This window comes from Pygocentrus nattereri, chromosome 30, assembly GCF_015220715.1.
Source record: "Pygocentrus nattereri isolate fPygNat1 chromosome 30, fPygNat1.pri, whole genome shotgun sequence".
Lineage (NCBI taxonomy): Eukaryota > Metazoa > Chordata > Actinopteri > Characiformes > Serrasalmidae > Pygocentrus > Pygocentrus nattereri.
This window is the reverse complement of record NC_051240.1, coordinates 17,308,788-17,328,471: the sequence shown is the minus strand read 5'-3', so window position 1 is coordinate 17,328,471 and position 19,684 is coordinate 17,308,788. Positions and strand designations below refer to the sequence as shown.

General features: G+C 43.6%; 1 protein-coding gene across 1 annotated transcript in view; it reads left to right on the top strand.

The window, feature by feature from the left end:
• The window catches only part of mrps9 (mitochondrial ribosomal protein S9), a 33,524-nt gene extending 15,608 nt beyond the window's left edge, over positions 1–17,916 (top strand). The window contains exons 6-11 of the mRNA XM_037536586.1: positions 7,689–7,774; positions 7,900–7,975; positions 9,021–9,189; positions 9,811–9,919; positions 14,737–14,906; positions 17,604–17,916. Coding sequence (XP_037392483.1) covers positions 7,689–7,774; positions 7,900–7,975; positions 9,021–9,189; positions 9,811–9,919; positions 14,737–14,906; positions 17,604–17,695 — 702 coding nt within the window. The 3' untranslated portion in view covers positions 17,696–17,916. The remainder of the gene's footprint in view (positions 1–7,688; positions 7,775–7,899; positions 7,976–9,020; positions 9,190–9,810; positions 9,920–14,736; positions 14,907–17,603) is intronic.
• The last annotated feature ends 1,768 nt before the right edge of the window (positions 17,917–19,684 follow it).

Genomic DNA, 19,684 nt, shown 5'->3' with positions numbered 1-19,684 from the left:
GTTTATTTGTGGCTTTTTCTGCAAAATAAGTGAGACTTTGTTGAGTCCAAATCAGTTGTTTCCTGCCCGAAAAGCCCGTTTCCCTCAGAAATGCATGACGTTAAGGAAGAAAAATTCTCGTCCCCAGTTTGTGTTGACTTTTGGAAAAAGAGCACAAAGACACACAAACTCGGTGCCTTTGAGTTCCTCCTGTATTATAAGAACACGTTACTATTCGCCTTATTTTTTTCCCCTCCTAGCAGAAATCTTTGAAGGAGCCTGGCTTCTTCGTGAGGAGACCTGGACCCCCTCCGCCCCGGTCCCCTTGTAGCTACACCCCTGTTAATCACTCGCCAGCTACGTGCTCCAAACCTCCGTTTGCAGAATTATCTCCACTGATAAAAATGAACTAAGTAAATGCATAAAGTCGTAATTAAAAGTCTTAATTGACCAAGAGCGCTTTGAGTGGCTGAGTCGGCTCAGCGCTGCTGCTAGTAAAGCGTCAGGAAAAGATGAAATCGAGAAAAAGGAGACGGAGAAGAGAACAGAGTAGGAGTAGATTCAGCAAGAGCGTTTGAAAAGGCCGGAGTGAAGAGGAGGAGGAGGAGGAGAGAGAGAGGTGTGTGTGGTTAAGAGAGGAGATGGGGTTGTTCACTGTGACGGTCTTCTGTTTCTCCTCCCCAAATCGCATTTACAGCAGGGAGCAGCACACACTTCACTAGGCACGCCTGGGCTTTGTGCTATTACAGACGGGTCTCTGTGTGTGCGCTATTACAGGGGTACAGCTGTGCTTTGGGGATTTTGGGGAAGGAGCCCCAGAGACAGCGGCGTTCTCTAACCGGCTCTTTGTCACCTCAGCTAATTCCTTTTTTCAAAGTTTTTGCCTTCTGCTTTTTTTATGCATATCTCCTTCTCTCCTTCCCCTCTACCATTTATCTTTTGGAGTCGACCTTGGGCTCAGACGTGGCGCTGGAGCGCTGTGGATCCGCGCGTGCGTGCGTATGTGTGTGTGTTGACTAATGTGGCATTGTCCTCGGCTTGCCCGAGCCCCTGAGCCTCCCCTTTGCCCGGCAGTAGCGGGGACCCCTGCTGTTAATTTAAATAGGTGTGTCAAATCGGCCGCGGCGCTCGGCGCTCCGAATCAGCCTCGGAACACGAGGAGGTGCCGCACACCCTGAAGCCCCACTGCGGCCGCGAAATAATGTACAGCTCCCCAGCCGACGCACAGCAGTATTTTACAGGAATGAGATGAAAAGAGAAGCGTGCTCACACACACACACACACACACACACACACACGCACACACAATCGCACAAGCAGCTTGCCACGTATACACATTCAAACCCAAGTTAGTACTGTTGGCTTGTGCTGCTAATGCGTCCAAAAGCTGCGGTGCTAGTTTTTTGAATGTGTAGGGTTTCCTCCCTTTTGCTGAGTGAATCCCTTAACCCCTTAAAACGTCTAGTCTGATCGTTATACTTTTGACATAGGTAACGTGGTAAAACTATAATATATGTGCTTTTATTCAGCACAACTTTGACTTAATGTAACATCTGTTATCAAAAGGCACACATACTAATTTGTTTTTCTTTTATCCCCCTCTGGGATTCACTTTTTTGTGTGGCTTTATATACCAAGAACAGTTATTCCAACCTCTCTATATCCCTTAGAATAGACAGGCCGTTTTTGTTACTGTGCCTTTAAGACTGACACATGTAAATGAGCTCTGTTCTGACTGGCTGCCCTGTATTGTACCTCAGAAAGCAGTCCAAGCTGAAGTCCTTCTTAGAAGTTCAGCATGAATGGGCAGGAAGAAGCTGTAGGCAGAACAGGTGGATGGATATGTGTGCGTATATGAACTGATGAGCCATAACATCCTGACCACCTCCTTGTTTCTGCGCTCATTGTCCATCTTATCAGCTCCACTTACTGTATAGCTGCACTTTGTAGTTCTACAGTTACAGACTGTAGTCCATCTGTTTCTCTGATACTCTGTTACCCTGTTCTTCAGTGGTCAGAACCCCCGTGGACCCTCACAGAGCAGGTACTGTTTGGGTGGTGGGTCATTCTCAGTGCTGCAGTAACACTGACGTGGTGGTGGTGTGTTACTGTGTGGACCCTACATCAAACTATTATTGTGTACTGTATGAGTAAAAATGGTATATTTTATGTGTAATTGGGCAAATTGCCCGATGTTTGACAAAAATAATATGCAAATGCATAAAAACTGTATTTTATGTAGTAAATAATCAGAATCATCAACCAATTTATCTTATAAGCTTATATTATTTAGCTTCTAAAAACTGGAATCCTCTCCTGTGAGCAGAGCAGAGCAGTACAGCGCGGTACAGTTAGAAATCTGTACACAGAACTGCCCCTGGCCTAGTCGAGGCACCTCTGCCCGTTTCCTGCCACATCAGAGGCTGAAACGTGGGCAGATTCTCTTTAGTTTGTGGTCATATGATTTTTCGCTCAGTGGAGTCACAGACCCTCATACTGGCTGTTTATGCGTTTGCTTATTTATTTATTAACCTACACCATGTGATGATTCTGTGATGATTGCATTTGACCAATCAGTGTTTTATACCAGTATTGGCTCCACCCACGCTTCTGCAGCCCCCCTGATCTTTCTGGTACTCCAACAAGAAGAGTAACCAAGTTCAGTGTGGGTCACTTGGCAGTGGACGTTACAGCGTAATGAGCGCTCAGAGATTTGTAAGCGTACCGTATTGCACTGCCGGGTGGAAAAGCAGTGTATACAGAGTTTGGCTGCGTTGGAAATCTGGAATTGGAATTTTTGTGTGTGTGTGTGTGTGTGTGTGTGTGTGTGTTTATATATATATATATATATATATAATCCTGAAAAATTGAAAGCAAAGAAAAGCCATGTCGAGGAACGAAGATGAAATGCTGCAGTATTCCAAGGTTACTATCCACATTTAAGGGGGATGGATCAAAAGTAAGGCCCAATCCCATTTGACCCCTCACCCCTACCTCTGAGCCCTTAGCCCTTAGTTTTATTTATCCATGTAAAGGGGTAGCATGTCATGATTTTTGTGGATTTTGTTTTTTTTTTTAGAAAACAAGAAACGAAAAGAGTTTTCTTTGCTTTTTATAGTGAAATACAAACCTCTGAATGCGCGCATGCTGCCTGTTACAGTAGTTCATGCTTAATATCTATTATCACAGTCACCACCACTTTACTGTATTCATAAGAACTTAGATCTTGTGTACTTATTGCAAATTTCTCTTAATCTTTGTTTTAAATTGTTAATGTTTTATTCTTTTACATAAATGGTTGCAACTGCAACAGCTGCAGTTTCCCTCTGGGATCAATAAAGGATTCTGAGTATCTACTCTCTAAAATGAAAGGAAAGTCCTGGGCGAGTGATTTAGAAACTATTTTAACTTTCCGTTTTTAGCTGTTCATCTCCTTTTACTCCCCCTCATCGAGGACTCGCTCACAGGCACCCTCTGGCTTTTTGCAGTCTTGTTTTGGATGTAATAGGCGAAATAGGAAGTGGCCAGGCTCCTCATAAACCGGTTCTGGTCTTGTCGTAACTGTAAACAGATTTTAAAATGGCCATTTTTTTTTTTTTTTTTGCCTCCAGTTATTTTTCACACCCGTAACACAAGTTAAACGTGCAAGCACAAGCGCTGATTGATTCCTGTACACTTCCTAATTTACACTCAGTTCAGACCATAAGCTGTTTTTTCACAGAAGCACATTAATGTCATATATACTGGTCAAATGTTTGGACTCACTGTTTTCAGTAATATAAACCAATTTTGTTGCGGATTCATTTATACAGTAATTCTAACTCTAGAAAGCTGTAAAGCCGTGACCAACTCCCACAGATTCAGCTTTTTTGATGAGAAATGACTAAAAATAGGTAGGGCGAGCTTATTATTTAATAACATTTACCTTTTAGAATCTTTTTTTTTTTTAACCATGCCATAACTTCTTGTTGTTGGTCCTTTCAGTTGTGAGTAAACTTGGTTTTGTTTTGTTTTGGTGTCAAGTTTATAACCTATTCATCGAAGTACATTATTAATGAATACAAATGACTGCTTCTGAACAGCAGTGCAGGTATGGCAGAAGTCACTCATGTGTTTGTTCATATTCCCAGTCCTTGTACAGGATTTCCCATCACCCCCTGCTTTGTGGCATGCTACATAAAGCTTAGCTTTGTTCTAATCCTTCTTCAAAACCTGAGGTGAAGTGGCCGATCTCTGGCTGAACTGCGTCCTTCTGATTTATTGAATATGAAAAGCCTGGGCCGACCTAAAGGCCCTTCAAAGCTGCTTGTTCTTCCCGTCTCAGACATTGTGAGATAAAGCAACTTCTCCCTCCACCTCTTCCTTTTATTTCACCCATTTGAGTTTCTCTGGCTTCCTTTATGGCTGTGTGTGTGTTTGTGAACATGTAATGCGCGTTCCACTCGCCCCCACCGTCGCCACTACTCCCGTATATTTCTTTTCTATTACTCCTCTCCTTTTTTTGTGCTGAAAATTGGTTTTTGCCCGAGTGTTTGCTTTTTTGGCGAGTGTCGGTGGATTAGACGCACTCTATCAGGACGGAATTAAACAAACAGCTGTGGAATAATTGCGGGGGAAATGAATTCTCGTGCGGCAGAGGGGAAAGGGACGACGTGAGCTGCATGCGTGCGCGCACACACACACACACACACAAACCTTGCCCTGCCCCGCTCCGCTCCACTGCCACAACGCCTGACGGGCACTCCAGGCTGGTGGGCGCGATGCCAATTTAGACAAGCATGCCCGAGAACGCCATCCAGCTCCGCATGGCAGCTCCTCCTGCAGCCGGGAGGGTGTGTGTGTGTCTGTCTGTGTGTGTGCGTCTGTCTGTCTGTCTGTCTGTCTGTCTGTCTGTCTGTCTGTCTGTCTGTCTGTCTGTCTGTCTGTCTGTCTGTCTGTCTGTCTGTCTGTCTGTCTGTCTCTATATGCTGGACTGTTCTGGATATCTGTGTGTGTGTGTCTGTCTCTATGTTGGACTGTTCTGGATATCTGTGTGTGTGTGTCTGTCTCTATGTTGGACTGTTCTGGATATGTGTGAGGGTGTGTGTGTATTTGTGTGTCTGTCTGTCTGTCTGTCTGTCTCTGTATGTTGGACTGTTCTGGATATGTGTGTGTGTGTGTGTGTGTGTGTGTGTTTGTCTCTATGGTGGACTGTAAATCTGTGTGTGAGGGTGTGTCTCTGTGGGTGGGTGGGTGGGTGAGTGTCTGTGTGTCTCTATGGTTGGACTGTTCTGGATGTGTGGGAGTGTGTATGTCTTTGTGTCTCTGTGTGTGTCTGTCTCTGTATGCTGGACTGTTCTGGATATGTGTGAGGGTGTGTGTGTATTTGTGTGTCTGTCTGTCTGTCTGTCTCTGTATGTTGGACTGTTCTGGATATGTGTGTGTGTGTGTGTGTGTTTGTCTCTATGGTGGACTGTAAATCTGTGTGTGAGGGTGTGTCTCTGTGGGTGGGTGGGTGGGTGAGTGTCTGTGTGTCTCTATGGTTGGACTGTTCTGGATGTGTGGGAGTGTGTATGTCTTTGGGTCTCTGTGTGTGTCTGTCTCTGTATGCTGGACTGTTCTGGATATCTGTGTGTGTGTCTGTCTCTGTATGCTGGACTGTTCTGGATATCTTTGTGTGTGTCTGTCTCTATGTTGGACTGATCTAGATAGTGTGTGTTTGGTAGTGTGTGTGTTGGTCTCTATGAGCGGGACTGCAGCCCGAGCGCTCCCCAGTTCAATCCCTGTACAACACCCAGACGTCATTCTGTGGAAACGTCCATTTTTGTGTCCGTAGCGTTCAGATATATTATACTTGAAAAACATGTTACGGTAACTTATTATTATAGGGTCATTTATTTATATTTTAAAATAAAACCAGTTAAACAATTACACCTTCTCGATCCATCAGTTTAGCCAAACTGGTTTATAAATCATTTATATAGAATTCCTCAGTCCTGTGTGAAGGCTGAGGCCACATTTTGAGGTAAAAATGTTTTTCTGCAGTTTTAACTACAATAATCTTTACATGAGTATAAAATATGAGTTAAATGGCATGAAGAAACCAAAAGCCAAATAAATATTAAATGTATAATGAAAGCTGTGGTCCCCAGGAGTCGTGTCACTGGTGTTACTGCGTAATAAAAAATCTCATTATGAAGTAAAAGTCGCACCGATGACGTCACTCGGCTTGGTTTTACCTGTTTTCTGAGGATCTATGAAGAACAGGAATGTTCTCATTCAGCTCATGATTTCATAAAGTTGAGGTCACTGCTGTGACCTACTTTAAAAACAAAAAATAATAGAATACAAATGGCACATTAGTGGATTTTCCATGATTTACTGCACGTGGTTTGATGCTCTGTAGCAGCTGTTTTTGTAAAATGCAGTGTTCATTAAAACGTCTCTGGTGTTCCCTTTATTATGTGTGACACCAATGAGGATTGGTAACACCAGTGACTCCTATGGAGGGATAGATAAAGTGGACGTTGCTGTAGGAAGACACACACACACACACACACACACACCATTAAATCCAGTCAGTGCTGAAGAGACGGATGGAATCTCCCTCCGTTTTGGAGATTCATGTGCATGTTTGTATGAAGGAGGTCTTCAAAGTCTCGGGACCTTTCTTGTTACTCACTCACTCACTCAGACGTGCCTAAGATTCTCCACAAGGGTGCGCTATTAGCACTCACTTGCTTTTGGTGCTTACGACTGGTGCTTCACTATAATGACCATCTGCTTCCTTGTTGTTTAAGCTATTTGTCCAGTGTGTATGGATACATATGCATGGTTCATTTGAACCTTTTACATAGAAATTTGCATATTTAAAGTTAAGCCCTGCGATGGACTGGCGACCTGTCCAGGGTGTATCCTGCCTTCCACCCGAAGACTGCTGGGATAGGCTCCAGCATCCCCCCGCGACCCTGAAGGAGAAGCAGCTTAGAAAATGGATGGATGGATAAAGTAAATTGTTTAATCTCAGTGGACTCAGAAATGGGGCAGTCGTGGGCTGGAGGTTAGGGAACTTGACCCTCTAACCAGAAGGTCGCTGGTTCGATCCCCAGTGCCAACAGTCCATGACTGAGGTCCTTGAGCAAGACACCTAACCCCCAATTGCTCCCCGGACGCCGTGGATAGGGCTGCCCATCGCGCCGGGCGAGTGTGCTCACTGCCCCCTAGTGTGTGTTTTCACTAGTGTGTATGTGGTGTTTCACTTCACGGATGGGTTAAATGGGAGGTGGAATTTCCCCAGTTGTGGGATCAAAAAGTATCACTTAACTTAAATAAAGGTACTAAACTGTCACTGTGGCAGTGCCTTCAGTCAGGGATCATAACTGAACCATAATCCACTGAAATGATCTGTTCTAAGCTGGACTGACTCCACACACCCCGCCTCGCCTCGCCTCCAGGCTTTTATTCTACTGCTCTGTTTTAAATCATTCGGTTATGAAAAGGAACAAATACCAACTTTTCACCTGGAGGAACTGATTTAAGCTCCACAATCAGACCTTAAACCCACTGCAGAACCTCTGAGGGAACATTTACACTGTTTGACCTTCATTTCTAACAAGCCAGCTGTTTTGTCTTTTTTGGTCCTCAGCCTATCATAAATATTGTTTTGCCCCCCCAAGATGGACATTTTGGCTGTATCTGCTCTTCGAATTAAATGATTTTCTTTATTCCAGGACACGTTTGGGAAAGTGCTGGCCCTCGAGAAATATCAGGACAGTATGAGAAACAAAGGACTTTTCACAAAGGACACCAGACAGATGTGAGTCCCGCGTTTAACAGTACAGATTTCTCCTTTTGTCTGTCACATTTTATTTATTCACTTATTTCTTTTTTAAATAAATCTGATCGTTTGTATTAAAAGCATGTGTGTGTTTGTGTCCTCAGGTCTCTGACTGGGAGCAGATGGCTGCTGAAGGAGGAGCTGGAGGAGTTACTGGTAGAAAACATCTCAGATCATGATGTGAGCATGTCGCCGGGGTTTTAGATGTTTGTAAGATGTGAACATTTGACACAATAGAGTCTCCATATACGCCGTGCATGTCGCTGTTGTCGGAAGAAAACCTTGTACCTCCAAAATAACTTTACAGGAGGAGGAAAAAACGTCCTTTATTTTTAACGGAAGTCAATGGAACCAGAATTCTTTCTGTCGTTTCTTTTGCGCCTTTCTTTATGTGACGTTTACACACTTTATAAAGGGCAACAGGCGTTTTCAAATTATGTCAAGAACTGAAAAACTGTTATAAGATTATGATAAAACACAAAGGCCTGAGTATTTATACCTCGTAAGGTCATTAGGGGTCGTTTTGATCATATATACAAACTATTTCATCTCCATCAGACGACTCTTTGTTCTCATTAGTCGCCTAGTCTACGTATTTCGTCACTATAGTGGTCATTTTGATGCTGCACATTTGACGGTGTTTTGCCTGCTTCGTCTCCTTTTTCCTGCTCATTTACCTCACAGGATATCTGGAATTACTGTACTGGAAGTACAGTCCAGAACAGTATACAACAGTTGCAGTTGAATGGGGCAGGTTGGCCAATACAGGCCAACAATACAGGCCAATGACATTAAATCCCAGCATGTATATAGTAGAATGTTTTGATTGGCTGCAAGTATTTGGTGAAGGCAACACTCTTTCTGGACAAAGATGGGACATGAACACTCTGGCGTGTAGCAGAGAGTCTGGAGCTGATAATGGACAGCTGGCACGGGATGGTTAAGGAGTAAGATTTATGAAATATCCCAACAGAACAAAAATGTTTTTTTTTTTGTTTTTTTTTTCCTTTCAATTCAAATGGTTAAAGTGCCCCCCATACGGCCATTGAGTAGTTATGAAATCCCTGCGTTTTTAAAGCACTTGCAGATGCTCCCTGCCCTGGATGTGAGGCGCAGGTCTAAAAGCCTGCATTTCCTAAAGACAGCACAAGAGGGTGCTGTTTACAAGTTTGAGTGAATGTGTTTTTTTTTGTCTGCTGCTGACCATGTTTCTGTTTGTATGCAGTACACCCGGTTCCTCCAGCTGATGGAGAGGTTGCTGTCCATGCCCTACTGCGCTATGGAGGAGGAGTTTGTGCAGCGGTTCCGCCGGCAGCTGGAGGTGCAGTCCAGCAAGCAGGAGATCCCAGCTGTCCAGCACGATGAGAATGGAGTGGCCTTCAGCCAGGCTGAGGGTATACACAAACTCCACTATTTTGATAAAAATTACTGACACAAATCTAGTAACACTTCCACAAGTATTACTGGGCCAGTTTGGAACACACAATATATCACCATCCAAAAAACACATACAGTACATCTCCATTTTTACCAGTTTTTCTACACGATTTGGGCACAGCACGTCTTTTACATTGTGTGGAAGGTTTGTAATAAATGGACCAATAGAAATGCTCCAAAATGGCCTGGAATGTATTACTGTTACACGAATTTACATAAAATGTTTAGAACATTTTTGCCTTCTCCTGTAAAGTTGCTACTTTGGAGATGCATTTTTTTCTTTGGACAGCAATGATACGCCTGTCATACCTGCAGAACCTGGTCAGTATCTGCAGAAATTGGACATTCAGTTGATATTTTGTGTTAAAACCAGTGGGATGCGAAATTGAATTGGATTTGCTATGAGAAATTTACTTGGCTTTTATGACAGTGTCCATGAGATGCTGACGGGTGAGGTTTTAACAAAGCTAGAAAAGTCCTTTAAGGTTTTTAGTTCCCGATAATTGATCATTTTCCTCAGTATCAGGTAAAAATACTTAGGTCATCAAAAATAATCACCTTCACTTCTCCTCACCCAGGCAGGAGGAAAACAGCCAAGGCCAGCATCAAACTCCGAGACTGTGGAACTGGGAGCATCACAATCAATGGCAAGAGTTACCTGCTGTATTTCCCCGTTCTGCAGGACAGGTATGCCTCAGCTCATCATTGTTATTGAGTAAGTTGGAGGATGGGTGGGTTGGAGGCACTTGGAAACATTGAGGTGTCCGTTTGAGGTGTCAGGTACACCAACCTTGTAGTTATTTGTCAAGTTATAAGTCAAATGCACCTGTCATATAAGTGCACTGTGCAGGTTTACAGTCACTGACTGTGCCACATCCAACCACTAGAGGACCCTACCGACAAACAGCGAGACCATTCTAAGCATAGCAGTGACACCAACATGGTATTTGAAGCAGACCTGCACTACATCAAGTTTTGTGACCAAAACTGACCACAAATAAAACCTGATATTTCTAATAATAGTGCCAGTTACATTACAGCACAATAACAATCATAGCCATCATTAGATCATGTGTAAAGATAGATAGATAGATAGATAGATATCTATATATAGATCTATATATAGATATATATATATAGTTAACCTTCACCTGTTTAATCCTGAAACTCTTTCTTACCATGTCATAAATGTTTTGCCCAAATAAATTGAATACAATCAATCTTTTACTGCACTAATCTGAACTTTCTTGAATTAATTTATTTTAAAAATGTATCAAAAATCTACTGCTAGGACCTAAAAGTGTATTTTTGTACCAAAAATGGTCATTATTCATTTTTGCACGTCCACTTTCCAACCTCTCTTTATCTCTTAGAATTAAAAAGGCTGTTTTTATTCCGCCTTTAAGACAGATTTTGATATATGTGTGTGTGTGTGTGTGTGTGTATGTATATATATGACCTCTCTTCTGATTGGCTGCCCTGTATTGACCATCACTCAAAAAGCACTCAAAGCTGAAATACTCCTGATGTCAGTGTGAATGGGTGGGTCTAAACTGCTGTAGGCTAAATTGGTGTATATATGACTATGTTCACATTACAAGCCTCGTTGCTCAAATCTGATCTCTCTCACTCAACGGTTCACACTTGCTTAGCTAAGAGATTCAAATCGGTCATTAATGTGATGAACCGGCCTGAACTGACCCTCATCACGTGACTGAATCACTGCATCATCAGCACAAACTAACAAGCAGAACGAGCTTCTCTGAGATCATTAACTCTGATCAGCTCTCAGCTTCATTATTAGAGCCAGACGAAGGAGAAAAATGTGAGATGAGCTGCTTTTCCACCGTTTACAGGCTTTACCGTCTGTTCAGCGCTGCTGCCATGGTAACGCTGAATGATGGTCACGCACAGTGCAAAAAAAAACGCATGAATTCCGATCTGAGTGTCACATTAAGGTCACGTGGCCACGCAATCGGATAAGTATCCGATCTAGGACCACGTACACCATATTTCCAAAAAGATGTTGGACGAGAAGGCCTGGCTCACAGTCTCCGCTCTCATTCATCCCAAAGGTGTTCTATGGGGTTGAGGTCAGGACTCTGTGCAGGCCAGTCAAGTTCTTCCACACCAAACTGGCTCATCCACGTCTTTATGGACCTGCTTTGTGCACTGGTGTGCAGTCATGTTGGAACAGGAAGGGGTCGTCCCCAAACTGTTCCCACAAAGTTGGGAGCGTGAAATTGTCCAAAATCTCTTGGTGCTGAAGCTTTAAGAGTTCCTTTCACTGGAACTAAGGGGCCGAGCCCAACTCCTGAAAAACAACCCCACACCATGATCCCCCCTCCACCAAACTTTACACTCGGCACAATGCAGTCAGACAAGTACCGTCTCCTGGCAACCGCCAAACCCAGACTCGTCCATTGAATTTCCAGACGGAGAAACGTGATTGGTCACTCCAGAGAACACGTCTCCACTGCTCTAGAGTCCAGTGGCGGCGCTTTACACCACTGCATTCCACGCTTTGCATTGCGCTTGGTGATGTAAGGCTTGGATGCAGCTGCTCGGCCATGGAAACCCATTCCATGAAGCTCTCTACGCTGTTCTTCATGTGGCCTTCAGATCAGCTCAAGTTTGGAGGTCTGTAGTGATTGAATCTGCAGAAAGTCGGTGACCTCTGGGCACTATGCCCCTCAGCATCCGCTGACCGCTCTGTCATTTTACGTGGCCGACCACTTCGTGGCTGAGTCGCTGTCGTTCCCAATCGCTTCCACTTTGTTATAATCCCACTGACAGTTGACTGTGGAATATTTAGCAGTGAGGAAATTTCACGACTGGACTTGCTGCACAGGTGGCGTCCGATCACGGTACCACGCTGGAATTCTCTGAGCTCCTGAGAGCGACCCATTCTTTCACTAATGTCTGTAGAAGCAGTCTGCAGGCCGAGGGGCTCGGCTTTAGGTGAGTGAATACTTTTGGCAATATAGTGTATGAAAGTGGCTCAGGTCGGATTTGAAAAGATATTGCCACTTCAAGCTGGTAATGTGAACGTAGCCTGTGTGAAACACTCTGATGTTAAAATGTGTCAAGGGGTGGGTCTAAACTGCTATAGGCTGAAGAGGTGGATATATGTAAATTCGCAGAAACAGTGAATTGAAAATGGGCTGTTTATGCAGCTTAGCTTCCATAAATAGACTGTATGGACTGGAGAGTGAATGGTCTGTTTTGAAATTGTAATTAGATACAAAAAAAAAATTGTTTAGACACAACTTTAAATTATTTTTATAATTTTTATATTTTTATAAAACCTTTTATTTTAAAAAATATGAGCCCTTTAAATTTTTCCTGCTTAGAATGAGAGACGGAAGGCTCCGATGATCTAGTGCCCTGCTCGGGTCTGTTCGTTAGTGCTGCTTTGTCAGTAGTAACCTTCACACTGGTTAGCGCGCCGAGAGCAAAGCTCGTGCCTGCCGAAGAGAAAATGTCAAAATGCAGCAGTTTTCCTTCTCCTCGCTGTTGCGCTTTCCACCTTTATTTAATCTGGGAGGAAAGTTAATTACACAGCTGAGTGAGTAGTAGGACCGGCTCCGACGGCGTGGCCTGCTCTTATCACACCGGCTGCCTCACGCAGGCCTAAGCGGAGAGGATGGGTGACGTTTTTCAGTGTCAGCACGGAGAACTGCCACGGTCTCCATACCTGGCATTGTGTACACATGCTTAAATGCAGACTCTGTGTATACGTACTCGCAGTCTTCATGCATCGTCTCAGTGGCACGTCTGTAGGGACGGGATTAACACGCTGTCTCGGTATGATTGTCGGTCTCCAAAGGGGGATTTGCGGAAGTGTAATGCACATCGTGCTGAAAGCTGGAGAGCAAGCCATGAAAAGTAGTGGAGAGAAACGCATTATTCTGCTCTCTCACTTCAGAGAGTTGCTTTTCAAGGTATTAAAGAGCTCATATCATGGATAACATCAGGGTTGCTTCAGTGCTTCAGGGTTGTTTTGTAATAAAGGAGCTTGATGTGTTATTTAAACATTAAGTTTCAAAACATACTGTTCACTTACCAGCACTGTCGGTTAATTAATGAAAAATGATGAACTGTCTGTTTTGAACGTTTTGTGATGTCACAAAAATTAATGTTCACATACACCCCACCTTTTCAGCCTGTAGCAGCAAGGGCCGCCCACTCAACGCGATTTCAGTAGCGTTTAAACAGAGTCTTCTTTTTGAAAAAGGCAGTCAGCACAAAGGTCGTGCATCTACACTACATGGCCAAAAGTATTGGGACACATCTCTAAATCATTGAATTCGGGTGTTTTATTCAGTCTCATCGCCTCAGGTGTATAAAATCGAGCACCTACCTGTGCACACATGTAAGAATGGGTCGTTCTGAAGAGCTCACTGAATTCCAGCATGGTGCTGTAATAGGATGCTGCTGTTGCATCAAGTCAGTTTGTGAAATTTCTTCCCTCCTAGATATTCCACGATCATCTGTGAGTGGTATTATTGAAAAGTGGAGGTGTTTAAGAACCACAGCAACTCAGCCCAAAGTGTCAGACCACGTAAAGTTATAGAGCGGGTCACTGAGTGCTGAGACACAGAGCATAAAAGTCTCCAACGCTCTGCTGATCAATAACTGTTCAAACCTCCTCTGGCATCAACATCAGCATGAAAACTTTGCATTTACATTGCATCACCAAGCGCAATGGCAAGCGTCGAATAGTGGTGGAAAGTGCCGCCACTGGATTCTGGAGCCGTGGAGACGTCTTCTCTGGAGTGATCAATCACGCTTCTCTATCTGTCAGTCTGATGGACGAGTCTGGGTTTGGCGAATGCCAGGAGAACATTACCTGCCTGACTGCAATGTGCCAGCTGTGAAGTTTGGTGGAGGAGGGATGATGCTATGAGGCTGTTTTTCAGGGGTTGGACTGGAACCCTTAGTTCCAGTGAAGGGAAATCTTAATGCTTCAGCACCAAGACATTTTGGACATTTGTTCACTTCCACCTTTATGGGAACAGTTTGGGGAAGAACCTTTTTCTGCTCCAGCATGGCTGAGCCTCAGTGCACAGAGCAAGGTCCATAAAGGCCTGGCTGGGTGAGTTTGACTGGCCCTCACAGAGCCCTGACCTCAACCCCATCAAACGCCTTTGGGATAAACTAGAATGGAGACTGTGAGCCAGGCTCTCTCGTCCAACATTAGTGTCTGACCTCACAAATGCTCAGACTCGCTCCATATAATGCCTATGGGTTTAGAATGGAATGTCATAAAAGCTCCTGTAGGTGTCCCAATACTATTGTCCACATAGTGTATGTCTTAAAGGCGCAGTAACGAAAACTGCCTGTTTAATTGGAAAGAATGAAACAAAGCTGGAAAATCGTTATATAATAATGAATAATGAAAGAGGAATGTGCAATAGTGGCTCTTTAACAGACATTACATCCCTCTTGCACTCATACTCTTCTGCTTTCTCCCCCTCTTTCTCTTTCTTTCTCTCTCTCAGGGAGCAGCTAATGTTCCCCCTACACTTTGTGGACATGCTGGGGAGGTTTAATGTGGAGGCCAGCGTGGAGGGTGGTGGTCACTGCGCCCAGGCCGGCGCTCTGAGGCTGGCTGTTTCACGAGCCCTGCTCAGCTTTGTGTCAGCCGGAGAGATGGAGTCCATGAGGCAAGGTGAGTGAGGCGCATATGCAAACACCACTGATGTAAGACTAGAAAGGATAGACACTGTGTGCTGGTTATACAGTTGTGCCTACACTCACTGGCTGTTTTATCAGGTGTGCCTACTGTACACGTGCACTTTGTATAGTGGATTGCAAGGGAGCAGTAAAGGGGCCCCACAGATGTTCTATTCCTACTCAGTTGTTTGTAGAGTATTTCATTATCAGCTATATTTAAAAGGTAGTACTTGTTTAGAATAGCACTTAAAATAAAATGTGCACTGAACAGTAATTCACTTCACCTTTTGAGGTTCTCGGCCATGTCCAGAACATCTCAAACATCTTAAATGTGTTTTTAATGCAATTCGTGCAAAACCCTTTTGCCCTAATGTTGTGAATGTAGCTTTACTACATACCTGCCTGTGCACTAGTTGCACTGGCGAAAAGGAAAAGTAATTTTCTTGCAGTTACTATTCAGTTAATTTGTGTTCTCAGTAATAAAAAGGCACGTTGGACTTGACGTGAATGTTTTAAGGCGTTAAATCTGTTAAAATCAGGGCCTCACAATGATTAAAAAAAACAACCACCGACAAAATCCTGCTTCAGATGGTGTTTATTGCCTTGGTGTCAGCACTACTGCGTGTGTACAGTAAGAAAACCAGGAATGGAGTTTCAGACAGTGGATCGGTGCACAAAGGTCTCATGTATACAAAATGGAAAGAAGAAAAAAAAAAGAAATTCTGCTTGTAGATTTCATTACTGGCACCGCTGATTACCCATAAATCAATACATGTTCCCAGTTCTAGTAACTGTAAATCTACAAAGTGCATTAGTCTAAGGGATCACCAGTCTTACCCACAAAGGACCACTGCAGGTTTGTATTCCAATCAAGCAGAAACTCGCCGTATTCCCCTTAATTGAGCTTCATCCGTTAACCTCAGTCATTAAAACAACTGGTTAATGACAGATGATGTTCTAACCTGAGCCCTGCTAACCGATTTCATTATCTAGCCCAGGGGTATCCAACTCGGCCCATATCAAAAAATCTCAACAAATCTGTTTTATTTCATTTTTAATTAACTCATTTATATGCACGCTATAAGTAATCTGATTCAAAGTGGAGTACAGCTTAAACGTTACCATGGCAGCGAGCATCACGTGAGGTCCAGCCCGAGTAAGTTTCCAGTTGGCGCGCTTGTGTTTTTAATCGCTTTAAACTGACGTCCGACGCGGAGAAACATCCTTCACACGTCCTTATAAAGGAAGTGGCGAGAGGAAGACGTCGTGCTCTGAGACACAAGCTGGACGTCCGTCCCACCGCCGTCTTTTAAAGCTCAGAGCATGAACTCCGTCTCCTCTGCAGACCAGTTTCTGCTCCGCCGTGTTGACCGGTATAAACCTTTGCCAGAGCCGGTTTGCGAATTCTCCGTTTTTGCTGTGACACATACGCCCATGTAGAGAATGCGCTTACACATTCCGATAGGGAATGTAATCGGATTCAGGCGTTTACACGGATATTCTTCTTCTCTTTAACAGAGTATTTAGAGGATTACCCAACTCGTGTATTCCGAATGGCCTCATTCGGACTAGACTATTCCGATGGAGGTGTTTACATGGACGTATTCTATTCCAAATCGAGCCGTTATTCGGATTATTAACGGATTATTAGTTTGCATGTAAACGTGGCTACGGTCAGACAGCGGGAGTAATATAAAGGCAATGAACCTCAGAGCGCACTGTGGCTACATTATCTGTCAGAATGCTTTATTAACTAACGGGGTACAAACGAGCGCCTCTGGTATTTCAGCAGTGTGGCATCAATCAAACACCATCTATACGAGCTGCTTCTGCCAAACCTGCAGCCACACCAGCTCGTTGTGCAAAAGACTGGTTACCCTTGACCTAAATAACAGGTGCGCCCGATAACCTGTCAAATGGGTTTAGGTACAAGGTTATTATGCATAATAAGCAGTGCAGCATATAGATGCAGCTTATCAACTGTCCCTTACATCCTGATAAACGCGGCTATTCAAGGATCCAAGGTATCTGAATGGTCAGTCAACACATTGAGGCAATAGCCCTTTTGGGTGCTAGATAGAACCACTTTCTAAAAGGTTCTATACATGAAAATGGTTCTTCAGATTGATGGAGAATGTGCTGTTTGTGGTTCTGTATGGCATCAAAAAATGGTTCTGTTACTACAAGCTTAACAGCAGAAGAACCCTTTTAGGTGCTAGATAGAACCACTTTCAGAAAGCTTCTATACATGGAAATGGTTCTTCAGATTGATGGAGAATGTGCTGTTTGTGGTTCTATATGGCACCAAAAATGGTTCTTCTAGTACTACAAGCTTGACAACCTAACAGCAGACGAACCGTCTCAGGTGCTAGATAAAACCACTTTCAGAAAGGGTCTGTATATGCAAATGGTTCTTCAGATTGATGGGGAATGTGTTATGTGGTTCTGTATGGCACCAAAAATGGTTCTATTATTACAAGCTTGACAACCTACCAGTAGAAGAACCCTTTTAGGTGCTAGATAGCACCACTTTGCAAAAGGTTCTATATCTGATAAACTGTGAAATGGGTTTAGGAACAAGGTTATTATGGATAATAAGCTTTGCAGCGTATAGAGGCAGCTTATCAACTGTCCCTTACATCCTGATAAACACTGTTAAACATTTTTATATATGGCCTCTGGCTGCTTTCAGCTGGCTTGCTGACGCCCGACCCCAGAGTGAAGGAGAGAAAGAAGCCTGGCCAGGCGGGAGCTCGTAAGAAGTTCACCTGGAAAAAGCGATGAGCTGCCCGAGGTGCTGCGGCGCTGCATACATCACTGTTATATCCCAGCAAGGAGATCCACTGTAGAAAGACCTTAAAGCCGTCTTGGGTTTAAATCTATAGAAATCTGGTCGTTTGATGGTGGTTAAAGATTGCTTGGGTCGCAAAACGTGAAATCATGTTTGTCTGTGCTTGTGTGTGTCAGTCATCCTGTGTGTTCCATTAAAGAAATGTTTTCTTGTACCGTTTGGTGGTGGTTCTGGTTTGTACTGCTTTTTTGTATCTGTAACACAAGAGCCCTAACGATATTCTTCAGTCTGGTCATATGAGTCATGGAAGCACAGCTGCTATCAGGCTGGAAAGGTGTTTGACCAGCCCCGTTCACTGGAGGCTTGGTGATCTTTAGGTTGATGTCAATTCATGTGCTGTGAGATTCACCCAGAACTGAGCTTATATTGCTCAGATAAGGTCTAAACCACTGGCAACCCAAATGTTAAGAAGAGGCGTTTTGTCCTTTCATCAGAATTTAAACCACCTTGGGAGGCACGACATTTTATGTCTGTTATACCCTCTTGGCTGTCAGTGTGTCTCAGTTTGTGCTGATGTACTTGTATAGGCTAAAAATATAAATGGGAACTCCGACTCACTTTGCTCTGCTTTAACCTTCTGCTCAGCTGCAGCCGCTTTTCTCACATCTCCGGCAGGAAACTTCCTCAAAAGTAGAACAGTTAGTAAAAACGTCTCTCGGCGTTGGACTTTTTCACGAGGCGGAAGTCGCTTCTCATTCGCCAGCTGCTTGTTCAAGTTTTCCCGTTCCACCTTAAATGGTGACTGAGGCGCCGGAACTGGTGCACTATTTAAGGTGGAACTGGGAAATTTTGAACTTCAGCTTCTCGACTTTTTAGTGTTTGATAGTTTCTCGTATCATTCTTTTTTTTTTCTTTTCTTTTTTCCGGGTTGGGGGTGTGGGGGGATGGGACAACGGCATGCAATCATGGAAAACACCATAAAATTGTGCTATAAAATCTAATTTTCTCTAAAAACTTACTTTTATTGAAAACAAGACTAAACAAATCCAATTTACATTCCTGGTAAAACATGTGACCCAATATTTATCATTATTGTTATTGTTATTAATATTGGACAGTAATAAAATTTCCGTTGGTGTTTGGAATGTATAGTAATAACTTTATAATAAGCTTTCCTGCTCATGTGATGTCCTTAAGTATTTGTCCTTTCAAAGTAAAAGACCCTTTTCCTGCTACCCGCTTCAGACCAGCTGCCCATGCCCCCACCTGCCTTGGACCAGCTGCCCACCCTGATGTTCTCATAGACTCGCAGCTATTACTACTAACAATACTACTGCTATTAATATTAGTAGCATAATCACTCTGTAGGTAGTCTGACCAGAGGAGGACGGGTCCCCCCTGGTGAGCCTTGGTTCCTCCCAAGCTTTCTTTCGCTCTGAGGGAGGTTCTCCTTGCCACTGTTGCCCCTGGCTTGCTCACCTGGGGGTTTTACCTTCTTGTTAAAACTCTGTCTTTACTGGATTTCTGTGAAGCTGCTTTGTGACGACATCAGTTGTAAAAAGCACTACAAATAAATTTGATTTGATTTTCCCACAACTAAATGGCAAAACACAGGTTTTAATTTCTGCCTTTTAGTAAAATTGTGATAAAATAATTGTTGCCATATGACAACAAGGCAAGAGGGTTAGGGCAGGACTCCAGTCGGTGCCTGGATTTGGACTAAACCGTCCAGGTGCTGGATGTAACTGTAATTCCTGGACTGCTGTTCAAGGTTCCAAGGCATCTGAATGAACAGTCAACACTGACACCAAAGCCCTTTTGGGTGCTAGATACCTTCTACTGCTGAACTACCTTCAGAAAGGTATATGGAAATGGTTCTTCAGATTGATGGAAAATGTGCTGTTTGTGGTTCTATATGGCACCAAAAATGGTTCTATTACTACACGCTTGACAACAGTAGAAGACCCCTTTTTTTGGTGCTA